The sequence below is a fragment of the Chrysochloris asiatica genome, unplaced genomic scaffold (genome assembly GCF_000296735.1).
Source record: "Chrysochloris asiatica unplaced genomic scaffold, ChrAsi1.0 scaffold00087, whole genome shotgun sequence".
NCBI classification, from domain to species: Eukaryota; Metazoa; Chordata; class Mammalia; order Afrosoricida; family Chrysochloridae; genus Chrysochloris; species Chrysochloris asiatica.
Window position 1 is genome coordinate 393,961 of NW_006408605.1, and position 15,193 is coordinate 409,153.

General features: G+C 52.6%; 1 protein-coding gene across 1 annotated transcript in view; it reads left to right on the forward strand.

Moving 5' to 3' along the window:
* The window catches only part of JADE2 (jade family PHD finger 2), a 37,100-nt gene extending 23,466 nt beyond the window's left edge, over positions 1-13,634 (forward strand). Inside the window, exons 7-11 of the mRNA XM_006866079.1 lie at positions 281-397; positions 2,096-2,560; positions 8,513-8,630; positions 11,503-11,631; positions 12,820-13,634. Of these exons, the coding sequence (XP_006866141.1) occupies positions 281-397; positions 2,096-2,560; positions 8,513-8,630; positions 11,503-11,631; positions 12,820-13,634 (1,644 nt within the window). The remainder of the gene's footprint in view (positions 1-280; positions 398-2,095; positions 2,561-8,512; positions 8,631-11,502; positions 11,632-12,819) is intronic.
* The last annotated feature ends 1,559 nt before the right edge of the window (positions 13,635-15,193 follow it).

Consider the following 15,193-nt stretch of genomic DNA (forward strand, 5'->3'; position numbering starts at 1 on the left):
CACACACACAGAGGCGCATCTCTGCCTCAAGGCCCACCCAGTCATAGACATAAGCAACCAGCCCCATGCATGGATGCACATTCTCTGACATTTAATGAGCACAGAGCACACATTCACCCAAATGGTTGGCTTGAGCCAGTTAGGAGGGGCTTGTTCCTTTGAGTTATGCTGTTTAGAGTTAGGAAGGACCTCTCCCACATCCATCCACTGCCTCCTTTGGGATCGTTGGAGGTAGGCTGGGGACTGAGGGTCCTGATGTAGCTCCCTTTATCCTACCCAGGTCAGCATCGGCTGCCCCGAGAAGATGGAGCCCATCACCAAGATCTCACACATCCCAGCCAGCCGCTGGGCTCTGTCCTGCAGCCTCTGTAAGGAGTGCACAGGCACCTGCATCCAGGTACTTAAGTCCTCCACCCACCCCTGCTGCTGGGGCCCCATGCATGAGCCAGTGCAGGCACTCCTGAGCCACATGGGAAATGGGCCACCATCCTCTACCCACCTCTGCTGATGGGCCTAGGGAGTTTAGGTTCACCATCCCACTGCAGTACTGAGGACTCTGGCTTTTCCTAAGAGTTAAGTGCTGTAGGCCTGGTAAGAAGATGGACCGCCCTTCTGACATCAAAGTTGACTTGGGAGAGGAGTTAAGAATCTAACGTCTCTTTCAGCTAAGCTAAGAGAGTCTGTCCACAGTAGTGGTTCCCAAATTTCAATGCATTAGAATCACCTGGAGCCCTGCTAATACTGAGTGGGGCCCAAGAATTTGATTTTCTCAAGAGTTCCCACCTGATGCTGATACTTCTGGTCTGTAGGTTGTTTTGTGTGTGTGTCTGAGAAGAGCAGGGGTCATCCTTTGTCCCTCATCATCTCTCTAGGATTTGAGCTGTCATTACAAAAAGTAGATTAAACCTCATCCAAGGAATTTTGGTAGCATAGTGGTTATGAATCGGGCTGCTAACCTCAAGGTTGGCAGTTCGAAACTACACAGCCATTCTGCAGGGAGAAAGATGAGGCTTTCTGCTCCCGTAAAGATTTACAGCCTCGGAAGCCCTGTTTACAGGGTCGCTATGAGTTGGAACCAACTCCCTGGTACTTAACAACAACAGTGGTGCTACAGAATAAGCACTCAGCTGCAAGGTCGAGGATTCAAACTCAACAGCCGTCCTTGGAAACCCTATACAGGGTTGCTATGAGTCGGAACCGACTAGACAGCACTGAACAACATTTTTAAACAAAAACCAAACCTGTTGTTGTTAAGTCATTTCCAACTCAGCTACCCTTTTATGATCGTTTTCAAAGGGTTTCCTTAACTGTGAATCTTTACATTACAGAAGCAGGTGACCAGGTTTCTCCCCCACAGAGTACCTTCTGATTAGCAGCCAAGCAGGTGGTGGTGGTGGTGTGTCGCAGAGTCGGTTCCGACTCCTAATGACCTTGCATAGATAGGGTTTCCGAGGCTGTGAATCTTTACGGGAACAGAAAGCATCATCTTTCTCTCACGGAGTGACTGGTAGATTCAAGTTACTGACCTTGCTGTTAGCAGCCCAGCTCATAGTCCACTGTACTACTGGGCTCCTTTCACCCATTCATAAGATCTTCAGAATGCCTTTTGACTACAGTATAAATGGTCACTATAGTCAGATGGGCTAGTCCTGCAGCTGAGGCTAGGAAGGAAGGGGCAGGACCCCGACTCCCTAGGCAAGAGGGAAAGGAAGGGGTCTAAGTCCAGCTACTCCTCCCAGAAGTCAAAAAGGAAAGAAGGGTGGCAGGTGGGACAGTGGTTTTTATCTTAGATAGTATTGCGGAAGAGGTAATGAGCCAAGATCAGCCTTTTTTTTTTTTTATGTCTTCTGATCCCAAAGTTATTTTGTCTCCCCCAAAAAGCAACTTGTCCCCAGAGGGGCCCCAGATAATGCTGAGTCCCATCTCCCTGTGTGTCACTCAGGGCTCCCTGCTTCCCACCTGCTTTTGCTTCACATTCCCATACTGGGAGCCCATCACATTTTATTTAGGGTCCCCACATCCTCCTCACCCTATCCCAGGACTCCCTTCCTGCACCCCAGGTTCAGCTTGACCACTGCTCTTCCTCTCCCGCCAGTGTTCCATGCCTTCCTGCATCACTGCATTTCACGTCACATGCGCCTTTGACCATAGCCTGGAAATGCGGACTATATTAGCTGACAACGATGAGGTCAAGTTCAAGTCCTTCTGCCAGGAGCACAGTGACGGGGTTCCGAGGAGTGATCCCACCTCGGAAGCTGCAGAACCTAGCCCGGCCAGTGAGGACCTGGAAAAGGTGACCCTACGCAAACAGCGGTTGCAGCAGCTGGAAGAAGACTTCTACGAGCTGGTAGAGCCAGCTGAGGTGGCTGAGCGGCTGGATCTGGCCGAGGCACTGGTGGATTTCATCTACCAGTACTGGAAGCTGAAGAGGAAAGCCAATGCCAACCAGCCGCTGTTGACCGCCAAGACGGATGAGGTGGACAACCTGGCCCAGCAGGAGCAGGACGTACTGTATCGCCGCCTCAAGCTCTTCACACACCTGCGGCAGGACTTGGAGAGGGTGAGTACCTCTGCTGCCCACCTACTGCCTGGTGTGGTATCCTAGGAGCTGTTTCTACTTCACACACTGTCAGGGCTAGCCATGATTTGGACTGTGAGCTCTAGCTGTCAGCCCTGCTAGTCAAGGGGCTCAGGGCTTGTAAGGTAGGTCTTGGAAAGAGTGGAACTGGTTGACACTGTGAGGAACAGAGAGGATTCAGCTGGTTAAGTCTCTTATAGCAACCCCTCTGCATTCCTACTGAAGAGTAGGGGCCCTCCAGGGTCATGAGGCTGGGGAACACAAGCCATGGGGCCGCCATTGTGGCCTCTTAGGGCTCTGCCTTGTCCAGACACTTGAGCTTCCAGTTAGAATCTGAACCAGGGAAAGAACTTGGGCCTGCCAAGCTGCCACCCTCACCCTCCCCTGTGCTGAGAGCCTGGGCCTCAGGTACAAGGATTGTTGTATCAGCCCAGCCAGCATGAGCTGACCCAGGCAGGACAGAGTATGTGGTATGCCTGAGGACTTGCAGCAGCCTATGTATGCTGAGCAGGGCGAAGGCTGAAGGGGCTTGTCTCTGGTAGATCACAGGAGCTTGGTTGGTAACCACAGTATGCCTGAAAGCTGCAGAAGCATTAGCGGAGAGTGCCCCTAAGTGGTTGGAACTTGCAAGCACACCTAGAAGAGGACTCTCCAGGTTCAGGGTGGGTGAACTGGTTGGAATACCTTTAAGCTGTCTGCTAGTGTGCTGTGGAGTCAGTTCCGACTCATAGGAACCCTGTACAGGGTTTCCGAGGCTGTAAATCGTTACAGGAGAAGAAAGCCTCATCTTTCTCCCGCAGAACAGCTGGTAGTTTCGAACTGCTGACCTTGAGGTCGCAGCCCGATTCTTAACCACTACGCTACCAGAGCTCCTTAAGCTGTATGCTGAGGTGGAGGAAAAGATGGTGATGTAATCCAGAGTGGTAGCTTTGGGTGTGATGAGGAAGGGTTGCAGATGCCAAGATTATGTATGGGGCTGTGAAGATGTGTGCAGTGAGAGTACCTGACATAGAGCATAAACCCCCACCCCCACCCCCCCAAGGCCTCCAACTCTTCCCAGTCCTCCTGAAAGAAGGTGAGGAAGTGGGGCCTGCCTTCAGTGGAGTGTTTTCTCAAACTTGACCTTTCTGGCATCCCCAGGCCACATCTCACTGTTAGATCAATCCCTCCCCAGATCTGGGGCAACTCAAGGATGAGGCAGGATGTTCATCTGCTTCTCAGTTGGCAAGTCTGTGCAATGGGTAGAACAAGTTGGCAGGTGTATAGCAGAAAATACAAGGCAGAAGTCCTGAATCTACTCTGTTCCCCTTTGCTGCACTTGTCTGCCCTGGGGCCTCCTCAAAGGGGTAAAGACCCTGATTGAATTGAGAAGGAGCCAGCCTGCCACCAGGTCAAGAAGGGACAGGTAGTGAAAAGAGACCTCATGCCATAGCTGCTCCCAAAGCAGTCCTCACCCCCAGCGTCTCCGGACCCTGACTTTTGTTCCTGCTCCATTTTTCCAGACAACTCAGACCTTTTGGTCTGTGCTGGTCATCAGTGGAGTCTGCCCCCACGCCTGGTCCTAGGCCAGAGGGTGGTGGACTCATGTCCTCATGTTTTTAATCATCACAACTGCCCCAGAAAAAGAAAGGTGAGTTGGACCCCCAGCCTTATTGAGCAGATGGGGAAACTAGGTTCAGAAATGAAGAGACAAGAGATCATAGGGAAACTTGTGTTTCCTAGGGTTTAATCTCGAATTGGGACCTGAACGCAGGAATTGTTGGCAAGAGAAATATTGGCTTCTCCTCTGTTGTATAAATGCCTTTATCAGCCTCCCTAGCACTCCCCACTCCAGTATCAGCCGACACAGGTCAGGCAGGGGTTAGGATGCCTGCCTGAGCTCCCAAGGTTGTTGAACTCACCTCTCTGGTCGGCGCGAGTGCTCCAAGGTCAGGTGTGAGCCAGTCCACTCTCCAGGAAAAAGCAGCGGGAGAACCTGGAGCTGCACAGCTTTGTAGGCCTCAGGAGAAACCAGTGAAAACACTGCTTTCCTAGTAGCCACTGGGCTGGGCTGGGCTGGGCTGGGCTGAGAGACAGGATCCAGGAGGACACAGGGCTCTGGCCACCAGCTGTAAGCAGGGCAAGGGGATGAATGGCCCTGGCAGGACCCAGAAGAGAAAGCGCGTCAGACGCAGCAGTGTGCCAGGCTCACCCCCTTTCAAGGCCTTTCATGGCCACGCGTTGGTAACAGTGAGTGAACCATGCTTGTGGGGGAGGCTTTCTGCGAAGACCCATGACTGTTGGTGGCCTGCCTAGGCCTGGTCTCTGACCATGGCCCAGTGCCAGCAGCCCAGAGTGTCCAGCCTGGGACCGGGCAGTTGGCCAGCTTGGGCATGGAGCCATCAGGGAGCATGGGTTAAGAGCCAGGCCTGGAGTCAGCTGGGTTTGTATACGGTTCTAGCACTTCCTGTGCCTCGTTTCACTTCCCACTTGTGAATCTCCCTCTCCGTGTCTGAAAAATGGGACTAAGGGTCTCTGGTAGCGTAGTGGTTACGAATCGGGCTGTGAACCGCAAGGTCAGCAGTTCAAAACTACCAGCGGTTCCGCGGGAGAAAGAGGAGGCGTTCTGCTCCCGTAAAGATTTACAGCCTCGGAAACCCTGTGCAGGGTCGCTATGAGTCGGAACCGACTCCACGGCACTTAACAACAACAACAACAACAAGGGTCATATTGACCCTGGGGTCGCAGGGGAAACTGGGATACAAGGCATAGCACAGTACCCTTGGCTGTTGGCCCTGTTATTCTTGTTTCTCTGCTTACACAGGCAACGTGGCTCCTAGAAGAGGCAGGAGGTTGTGTTTTGCATTCTGTGGGTGGGCTGCCTGCCGGAGGGGGGGCAGGATGGGGTCCTTGAGAAGCGGGAGCTGGAGCCCTGCTGTCAGCCTCAGCACCAAATCCCATTTTATGGTCAGCCCAGAAAATTTGCTTTCCTAAAAACTCAGCCTTAGGCCCTGACTGTGGCAGGCAGCTCGGGAAAGCCTGGCTGCTATAGCTTCCCAGAGTTATTCATGGCTCACAAAAAATTGCAGCGGTGACGACTAGCCAACAAATACTGACTGGTGTCCCGTAGCAACCACGCTGACAGCTGAGCTGTCAGCTCTGGATCTGGTTACCCAGAGTTTACTCCAGGCTGGACCTGGCTTCAGGAGAGTGGGACAACTTATTGACAGCCCAAGATGATGGACGTGTCTGAGCTCCCCAGGCTTCATTCCCTCTGGCTCTCCCAAGGAGTAGAAGGTTCAGCTGGGATGTGGGTCCTACCCTCTCCTTGTCACTTGGCCACACCCCACATATCAATTCTTGGTGCCTACATTATGTTTCGCTTGTCGGTCCCACCACCACCACCACCAAAACTTACTTTGTCCTAGGTAGCCTCAGGAGTCCTAGTGTGGCACTGTGGGTTAATGCACAGGACTGCAAGGTCAGTGGTTCAAGCTCACCAGCCGCTCCTGTATAGGATCACTATGAATCGGAACTGACTCAACGGCACTTAACAACAATGAGCTAGCCTCCGGAGTCCTGGTGTGGCCTCAGCCTCTAGACCTCTGGCTCTTCAGCTCCCATACTGCTCATCTCTAGGGCTTCAACCCATTAGTGCCCCCATTCAGACCACACCTAGTCACCACCCTGAACTGCTGCTGCATCTAAATCTAACACAGAAGTCCCCAAAGCCCCTTCTTGACCACAGCTCCTCTTCCTTGCTGCTCACCGTTTGCCTATCCTCCTGGTCTCTTCAGTCCTACCTCATGTGACGTTAGCCCACTGCCCAGGCCCTTCCCAAAATGCTGAGGGAGCCTCACCCAGGAGGGGCCGCTGCCTCCTTGGGGATGGCAGGGTCACCCAGAGAGATCCTGTAACAATGAGCAGGCAGGAGTCCCAGGGTACAAGACACACTGATGCAAATGCCATTTCCACTTGTTTCTTCCCCCCAGTTGCTGGTGGAGTTGATTCTAACTCACGTTGACGCCTTGTGTGTGAGAGTAGAATTACATTCCATGATTGTAGGGTTTTTTTGTTTGTTTGTTTTGTTTTGTTCTCAGAAGTAAAATGGGGAACCTTCTGAGGATACCACTGGGTAGACTCAAAAACCTTTTGGGTTGCTGCTGGGCATGCTAACCATTTGCAGCATCCAAAGACTCTTCTCTGATACTCTGAGGGGACTCCCAAAAGTCTGTGGGGAAATTCCATTATCTTTTCATTCCATTTTTCCATGAACTTTGTGAAGCCCCTAAAATTTAAAAAAAAAACAAAAAACTTTTCTTTTATTCAGCCTAGCTGCTCCTTTCTCCTGCAGACTGTCCTCACTGCCCCCAAAGTCTAGTTCTGTCAGTACTTGCTCAGCCCCTGTCTCTCTTAAAGAGCTGGTATGTGCCCTGAGAAGCAAGGCATTATTGTTCAGCGCTGAGCCTAGGACCCAGCCCAGCACCAGTTCACAGAGCTGTAACCTGTGCTTAGGATGTGGGGAGGAGGCACCCCAAGGGTGGTCCTGAGGAGGTCTAGGGTTTGAGGGGAAGTCAAGCCAAGCCAATAGGCCAGAGCCCGGGGCCACGGGGGTTGGGTAGGGCTATGACTCAGAGGTGGGTGGTGCCATGTTTTCGTCTTCACCATCTTAACCAAGAGATGATGTGTACCAGTGTGGAGTGCCACCATTTTCTGGAAAACTGAATATGGACCAGATCTTCTGGGATCTCCTTCATGATTACGCTCAAGGAGGAAAAGAAGAAGCCAGTGTCTGGCAGAGAAGTCTAAGATCACAACTATTCCCAAGTATAGAGAAATGGCAATCATACAAAGAGATGGCGGCTCTAGGACTCAGAGGACACCCCCCAACGAGAAGCAGCCTAAGGATATGAATTCAGCCATGAAGACAGATCCTACTGAAGACAGAAGTGCTAGAGAGACTCTGGTGGGACCCAAGATTCAAGTTCAGCAAATCTTGGCTAACTGTTCCTGCTGCTGGAGGCTCTATCCTAAGCTGAAGACCCCAAGCCAAAGAGACTTCTTGATGGAGGGGCCCTGATCTTGGCCCCAGAAGTGTAACCCACCCTGAGAGCAGCTGGTGAGGGTGGAGTGCCAGGTGGGCAGACAGCATTATGACCCACCATTCAGGTGCTTCCATGCCCTGTGCACTAAGCAGGCTGGTCTCTGAGGTGCTATGGGGCTCCTCCCTCTGGCTAGGGGAACTGGAAAGGCCCCCGCCCCCTGAGAACTTCTGTTTCAGACTGTGAGCATAGCCATGTTGATATGGGAGCCTTGACTGGCCCAGCCTGGCCATGACGTGAGTCCCAATGCAGTGCGGCACTGGTGGGCCAGAGACTTAACCTGTCTGCTCAAAACTGTTCTGCCAGTGTACTCTCCAGCTTCATGGCCATTTGTGGCTCAGGACGAATGTTGATTTTTGCTGTGAGCTTTATGACTGAAGAATTTCTTGGATGTGAAGGAGAAGCTGTAGGCAGGAGGCAAAAGGATGCACCTTGAGAAGCTCTGATGAGTCTTGGACCACTATGTCTATAGGGGAGAGCCACCATGTTGGAAGGGCCTTGGGAGGTAGCATGGCTGACTGCAGCAAGAAATTAAGACTGAGAAAGGAGGTGGAGTTACCAACTTGAGCTCACCAGATGATCTCCTCTGCTCACTTTGACTCAGCTAGGGGCCACAGGGCCAGGGTTAGGCCTGGGCCTGTTGTTTGGTTCAGAGATTTGTGGTACAGGACTAAGAATGCTCTCTGGAGTCTAGGAATGGATTCCCAGATACCTGGGAAAGGATAGGCAGTGGTGGCAGCTGAGGCCTCTGCCCTGGGCACTGCCTGCTTTGATGCAAGGCTCCTCCCTGAGCTGGGAGGTCAGGGGTGGCAGCCTATGAGTAAGGCAGAAAATCTCTCTTGTGTTTCCTCAGGTTAGAAATCTGTGCTACATGGTGACAAGGCGCGAAAGAACGAAACACGCCATCTGCAAACTCCAGGAGCAGATATTCCACCTACAGATGAAACTTATTGAACAGGATCTGTGTCGAGGTAGGCGTCTTCCCTGCCCACCACTGGCCACTCTCTACAGGATGGGTCTCAAGGAAGGTGCGTCTTCAGGGGGCATGTGTGTGGGGCCAGAGACCACTGACCCCAGCACTGCCTTCTGCCATCTTATTAATAACTTCCCGTGTCCTAGTTGTGTGTTGGTGGGCAAGGAACCAGCGGTTAGAATGTGGGCATCAAGCTTCCCTAGGGAACCCAGGCAACGCCAGGCACATAGCAATTCAGGAGCAAACAGGATGTGCGCAGATGCAAACCCAAGCTCCTAGTAGAGAATTGCTAGTGTGGAAGAAGACTGGGCCCGAAGCTGGAGAGCCTCCCTGGAGCCCAACCCAGTCTACCTGGGTGTTGATTCTGAAGAATGCAGTGACACCAAAGATGTTTCTCTCTAACCCTGTGTGACTTGGCATTCATGCCCTGCACCAGTAGGTTTATCTCCATTTTCCTCTTATTCTCTTACCATCACATGGCCTTCTGAAAATAGAAGGCCAAAGAAATTGTGACATTACACTTATCTGTTAATTGTGGATATTGCCAGACACAGGACCCTTTCTGGAATGTTGACATTTTAAGGAAGGCGATGCTTAGCCCAAAAGTATCATCTTCGAATGTCAAATTACATGCCACAAGAACAGCTGCAGGAGGAGAGGTTTTGAGCCAGAGGCTTCCGCAACTAGCTCAGTCTACGAGAGAGGCTGGACATGGAGTAGAGCGAGAAGTGTTGAGCTGCGTGGGAATGATTAATTGAAGCCTGCTACTGCCCAAGAACTGAGCTGCCTTGATTATACTTTGGTATCATCACCCACTCTGGCCTGAGACATCAGCACTGCTAAGTGTTTGTGCTGGATCAAGACAGGTTGCCACCATGTGAAGGTCAGCACTCACCGTGGACCCCAAGACTGGCAGCTTTCTGGTTTCCAGAACTCTCCAGGCTCCCTCTTGTGTTCAGTGAGCGCTAACAGCACCAAACAGAAACCCTGCAGGGAACAGAATGGACAGGGTTCCTGCCTTCATGGGTGGAGCGCGCCATCTGGAAGGATAAAAGAAAGTGGTGTCTGAGAGGCTACAGTTGATGCCAGTACAGGGACAGGAGAATGCAGGGACAGGAGGTATCAGGGTGGCTTAATGGAGGGGACGGTGCTGCAGGTGTCTCAAGGCCTCCTGGTACCTCTTCGGTGGCCACACATGCAGGAGAGCCTTTCCAGGCCCGAGAGGCCCCAGCCAGAGAAACAGAATGAAAACTTATCATGAGTCTTATATTCTGTAACCACAGGATTCTAGAAACTAGGGCCTCCCAGTTCAGTCATGGCCAATGGAGTGAAACGAGTGGACCCAAATTTGTAAAATGTGGATGTACTGAAATTGGAAAAATTACAGGTCAACACCCTGCTAGAAATAGAAGCTTTTTTCTTCCTCTTAGAAAACAAGGGCAGTGTGTATGTTGCATAGCAACCAAATCTCTTGACAGATAGAGTCATAAACAGCGGTGTCCCAGCTTGGCAATAACCTAGGCTCCTGAAAGGGTTTACACCTCTTCCAACTCTCCTGTCTCAGGGCTTTGATCTGTAATTTCTCCCATTTGTTATCATTCCTGTTCCCCCACATACTATAAATTTGGGTCTGTTCCAATTTCTCTAGGTTGGTCATTACTGAACCGGTTCAAGCTGGCTCAAAGCCCTGTTAAAAACACGGTCAGGAGCGTAGCAGGACCCAACCTTGTGCCGCACTAGTGACATTTGCAACTCTCTGAGCTGAGCGACAGCATCAGATAGCCTTTTGTTCAGGGCATGGCATTTGGCAAAAGGATGACTCACTGATGTCCACACTATAGCGACTCTTGACCCCTGGGGTGTGATATGGGCTACGAACATTTTGTTGAGGCCTGTTCCAGTCTGGGGACTAAAGAAGAAGGCCTCTCAGTGGTGGTGGTAATTTAATTTGTGATCTGAATCAAAGTAAAGGAAACAGCATAGTTGGAAACCTAGAGGCCAGAGAACCACTCTTGTTAAAGAAACCAGAAAGAGGCTGGCATGGAGACTGTGCAGGGGTGTCAGGGTCAGGTAGGCAAGGTCTTGTGGTCTAGAAAAGGAGCTCAGACTCTTCTCCCTTGACCCCCAAAATGTCTAGGCATTGATCTGAGGCCAACAAGTAGGAAGCATCAGGCCTGAGGTTGCACAGTATATTAAAGCAGGAGCATTCGAACTCTTAAACCCTTGTTTGGAAAGCCTTCTTCCCTCTAGCTAGATACTGGGCTGAGAGTGTCATGCGATTTCCCTTTCCTCTCTCTGGTTCTCTGTGGCTCCCCAGACCTACATGTCATGGGCTGAAAGGATACAAGGACCAAGTGTGGACTCAGAATCTCCAACCAATTACCTGATCTTGAAAGTAGACTGACCAGGGGACTTGCTCAAAGGGGCTGATCACTTGAGCATTGTATCAGGACTGGAAGCCAAGTGTCTTGACCCCTGGGTAGTATTGTTTCCACTTTCATGTCCAGTTCCTTGACCCACCATTTGAGGCCTTGCCTTTCCCAGACCCACACTAAATCAGCCTTCCCACCTACCAAGAGGCCCAGTATACCACATAGGTCAGGTTTACGTGGGCCTCTCTGCCCCCAAACCCCAAGTTCTTCAAGAGCAGCCATCTCCCTGCCTGGCTATCCTCTGACCCACTAGAGCCCAGTCTTCCCAGGAGATCCCCACAGCTCTCACCCAGGGCACGGGTGCAGGGATGGTGAGCCAGACGGTGAGGCACTGGGTTTATGGAAGATTCCTGAAATGATCTGCATGATCTTGATTCTGAGAGCAAGAGACCACTTAGAGTAACTGCCTCCTTTCTCCTCTTTCTTCCCCTGACACAGAGCGATCTGGGAGGAGAGCAAAGGGCAAGAAGAACGACTCAAAAAGCAAGAACCGCGAGGGCCCAAAGGGCAGCCCTGAGAAGAAAGAAAAAGTGAAGACCGGCCACGAGTCTGTCCTGGGGCAGCTGGGTAAGTGAGTGGCCATGCTGGCCTGGTGGACACAGCCAGGCTCATACTGTCACTCCACTGCCCACCCTCAGAAGGCCAGGAGACCCATAGCACCTCCACTGCACACAATAGGAGAATGAGACATAATCCGGGTGTGAACAGAGTCTCTGGCACAGCTCATATCCTGAAAAGTTCCCCTTATGTAAACTGGAAACTCAGGAACTGCTTGGTCATTCCTTTGATTGGCGTCTGGACACTAGAGTTTTTTTTCCCAGAGACCTTCAGGGGGCCCCATGGCCTTCTGGGCCCTTCCAGAAACCCAGCTCTGTGCTGGGAGGCAAGGGTTGGCCAAAAACCCATCCCACTGTGGCAGAGTCCCCATTGGGTTCCTCCTCTCAGTGCCCATGAACCTTTCTAGAACCTCACAGAGAGTAGCAGTGAGCCCTGCCTTTCCACTACCCTTTCGAACTCCACTGCCCTTTCGAACACAACAGGTTCTCTGGAGCCCCAGCATTGGGCTCTGGGCAGAGTCTATCTTTTCATGATGTCGCTTGCTTCCTGCAGAACACTTCTCAGGGGCCAGGCAGATAACCCCAGCTCATCTTTGCCCCCATCTCATGATAAGGGATAACTTGAGTGGCTATTAGGAGACTCAGTCTCACCAGCTGTCTCCTTCTAAGGCCTCAATAAAGGAGGAAGAACCCAAAGCCAGAACTGGCACTGACATACAAGAGACACCTCCTACCCAAAGGGACTCCACCACCCCACACACCCCTGACAAGTTACTTTGGAAATTCTGGGAGGCATGATTCAATAAATGTCCAGCGCCCCCTGGTGGCTTGAGGACATTACCCTCTCTTCCCCTTCCCCAGGACTGGGGTGGACTGGACCTACCCACTCTTGGCTTAAGGGTCTGGTTTCAACAGGTTTAAATTTTTAATACTTCTTGAAGTAGGGGTTCTACATTTTCATTTTGCAGTATACCCTGCAAGCCAGCCCTGGAGGTGAGTGGTCCTTCTGGGGTGAGGAGTATGTGATATGGACCCTACTCTGATGGGGTTCGCAGAAGGGATGGATAAAACAAGATACTCATTCAGGAGGGAGAAAGAGTGGAGAACACCCAGTTGTGTACTGGAGATGATCAGAGCTCCCTGGAGGAGAGGGTGGGATACACACCTGCTCACCTGCCTCCTCTCTTTCCCTCGTCAGGCCTGTCCACTCCATTTCCCATCGATGGCACCTTCTTCAATAGCTGGCTGGCACAGTCGGTACAGATCACAGCAGAGAACATGACCATGAGTGAGTGGTCGCTGAACAATGGGCATCACGAGGACCCCGCTCCAGGGCTGCTATCAGAGGAGCTCCTGCAGGATGAGGAGACACTGCTCAGCTTCATGCGGGACCCCTCACTGCGACCCGGAGACCCAGCCAGGAAGGCCCGTGGTCGCAACCGCTTGCCTACCAAGAAAAAGCCGCCACTGCCACAGGATGGACCAGGTCCACGGACAACCCCAGACAAACCCTCCAAGAAACCCTGGGGCCAGGACGCAGGCAGCGGCAAGGGGGGACAAGGGCCACCTGCTAGAAAACCACCACGGCGGACACCTTCCCACCTGCCATCCAGCCCTACAGCCGGGGACTGTCCCATCCCAGCAGTTCCTGTAAGCTCCCCTCCACTGGCCCCCGAGACCCCAGACGAAGCAGCCCCTATGGCTGCCGACTCAAATGTTCAAGTGCCTGGCCCCACGGCGAGCCCCAAGCCCTTGGGCCGGCTCCGGCTGCCCCGTGAGAGCAAGGGAAGCCGGAGGTCGCCAGGTACCAGGCCAGATGCCGGGACAGGACCGCCTTCTGCTGTGGCTGAGAGGCCAAAGGTCAGGCTACATTTTGACACTGAGACTGATGGCTACTTCTCAGATGGGGAGATGAGCGATTCAGACATAGAGGCGGAGGACAGTGGGGTGCAGCGGGGCCCCCGGGAGGCAGGGGCTGAGGAGGTGGTTCGCTTGGGCGTACTAGCCTCCTAACTCACCCCTACCTACCCTGTCCTGGGCCCTGCCCTAGTTACCCACAAGGCCTCAGCCCAGTCACAACTGCCATTTCCAGTTTCTGCTGAGTGTCCCAGACCCACGAGGCGGCCACTCTGTTACGGTTTTATTTTTAATATGTAGAGAGAGTCAGATTCCACACTGTTGTCTTTCCTCTGTGCTGGCCTAGGACGTTAGGATTCCTCCACAAGGGCCATGCCAGGTCCTCTCACCACTCCTGCAGGGACAGCCTTCCTGTCCCCGGCCTGCGCAGCCCCACGGGCTCCTGGCTAGATGGAGGCACGGTGACAAGAGCCCAGGACTCCAGTCCGCTGCCACTGGTAACACAGACTTGCTCGGGCATTATTTCATGGCAGATGGACCAGCCCAGGCCCTGCACCACCTTGCCCCCAAGTCCCACTGGGGTCCATTTGGGGGGGGGTCCTGCTGCACTTCACTGATCCCCAAAGGAGTATAACAAGCGATCCCTGGCCAGAGTCTACTCACTGTCACAAGCACAACGAGCTTCTATGGGAAAGCACTGAGGGGTGCAGAGGGGCCCGCTGGTTCCAGGGGAGCCAAATGCTGTTCCTGATCAACCCACATCATCTGAGGTCTGCCTTCCCACCCCGCGACCCTCACTCCCATGCTGCTCCACCCCTGCCAGCAGCACCCAGCCCAGCAGTTCTGGGAAGGGGTTCCCAGAATCCTTCCTAGGCTGCACCATTTACTCAGGGGACTCCCAAACAGCCAGCGCCCGCCAGCACAGGCAGGGAGCTGCAAGGGAGGGCCAGTGCCCAGACAGAAGTGGGGGGCTCCCATCAGCCCTCCGCAGAGAAGCACTCTGGGGCTCCAACTTCCTTCTCCCTTTGGGGCCAGTCTCGGCCTAAGTCTGTTCCCTCCCAGACAGACCTTGACTAGACCAGGCCATTTGCCTTTTCAAGTTTCCCAGTCTTGCTAAGAGATGAAGAGCTGCTTCCTCAGTTTCCTTTGGAAACTCATCCTTCCAACAAGCAGTGGGATCCCGGGGCCCAGGATGGGCCAGTGCTGGCCTGCTGGGGCTGATTTAAGTCTTGCTGGATGTTCCTGTGTTCCTCTATCCCTTAGAGCCTTAACCCCTTCCCCAGGTCATGACCCCCTCCTTCCCACCTCTGCCCAACCCACCCACCTCACCCTCTGTGTCCCAGGTAGAGTTTCAGTGAGTGGCCCCAGGGTGATAGCTCAGGGAACAAACAAAAAAGGAATTCCGTGAAAACATTTTTTTTTTCTTTTACGAATTACTCCTGGGTCACTTCCGCCACTGGTAAAGCCAGAACTGCTCCAACAAGAACCTTGCAAAAGTCCAGTGAATCAATCGAATCATTCTATGGATGCCAAAGAATATTTTGACCATACCACAGCACAGCCTGGACCTGACAACTTGTCATTTGGACTTTTTTTTAAATGGAGTTCTTTAGCAACCAAGTCTAGCAGCATGTTTGCCGCACCTACCCACAGAGACAAGAGCCCAGACTTTTCGAAGAAGATGCTTTTCTGCTGATGAAATGTCTCCTGGGATT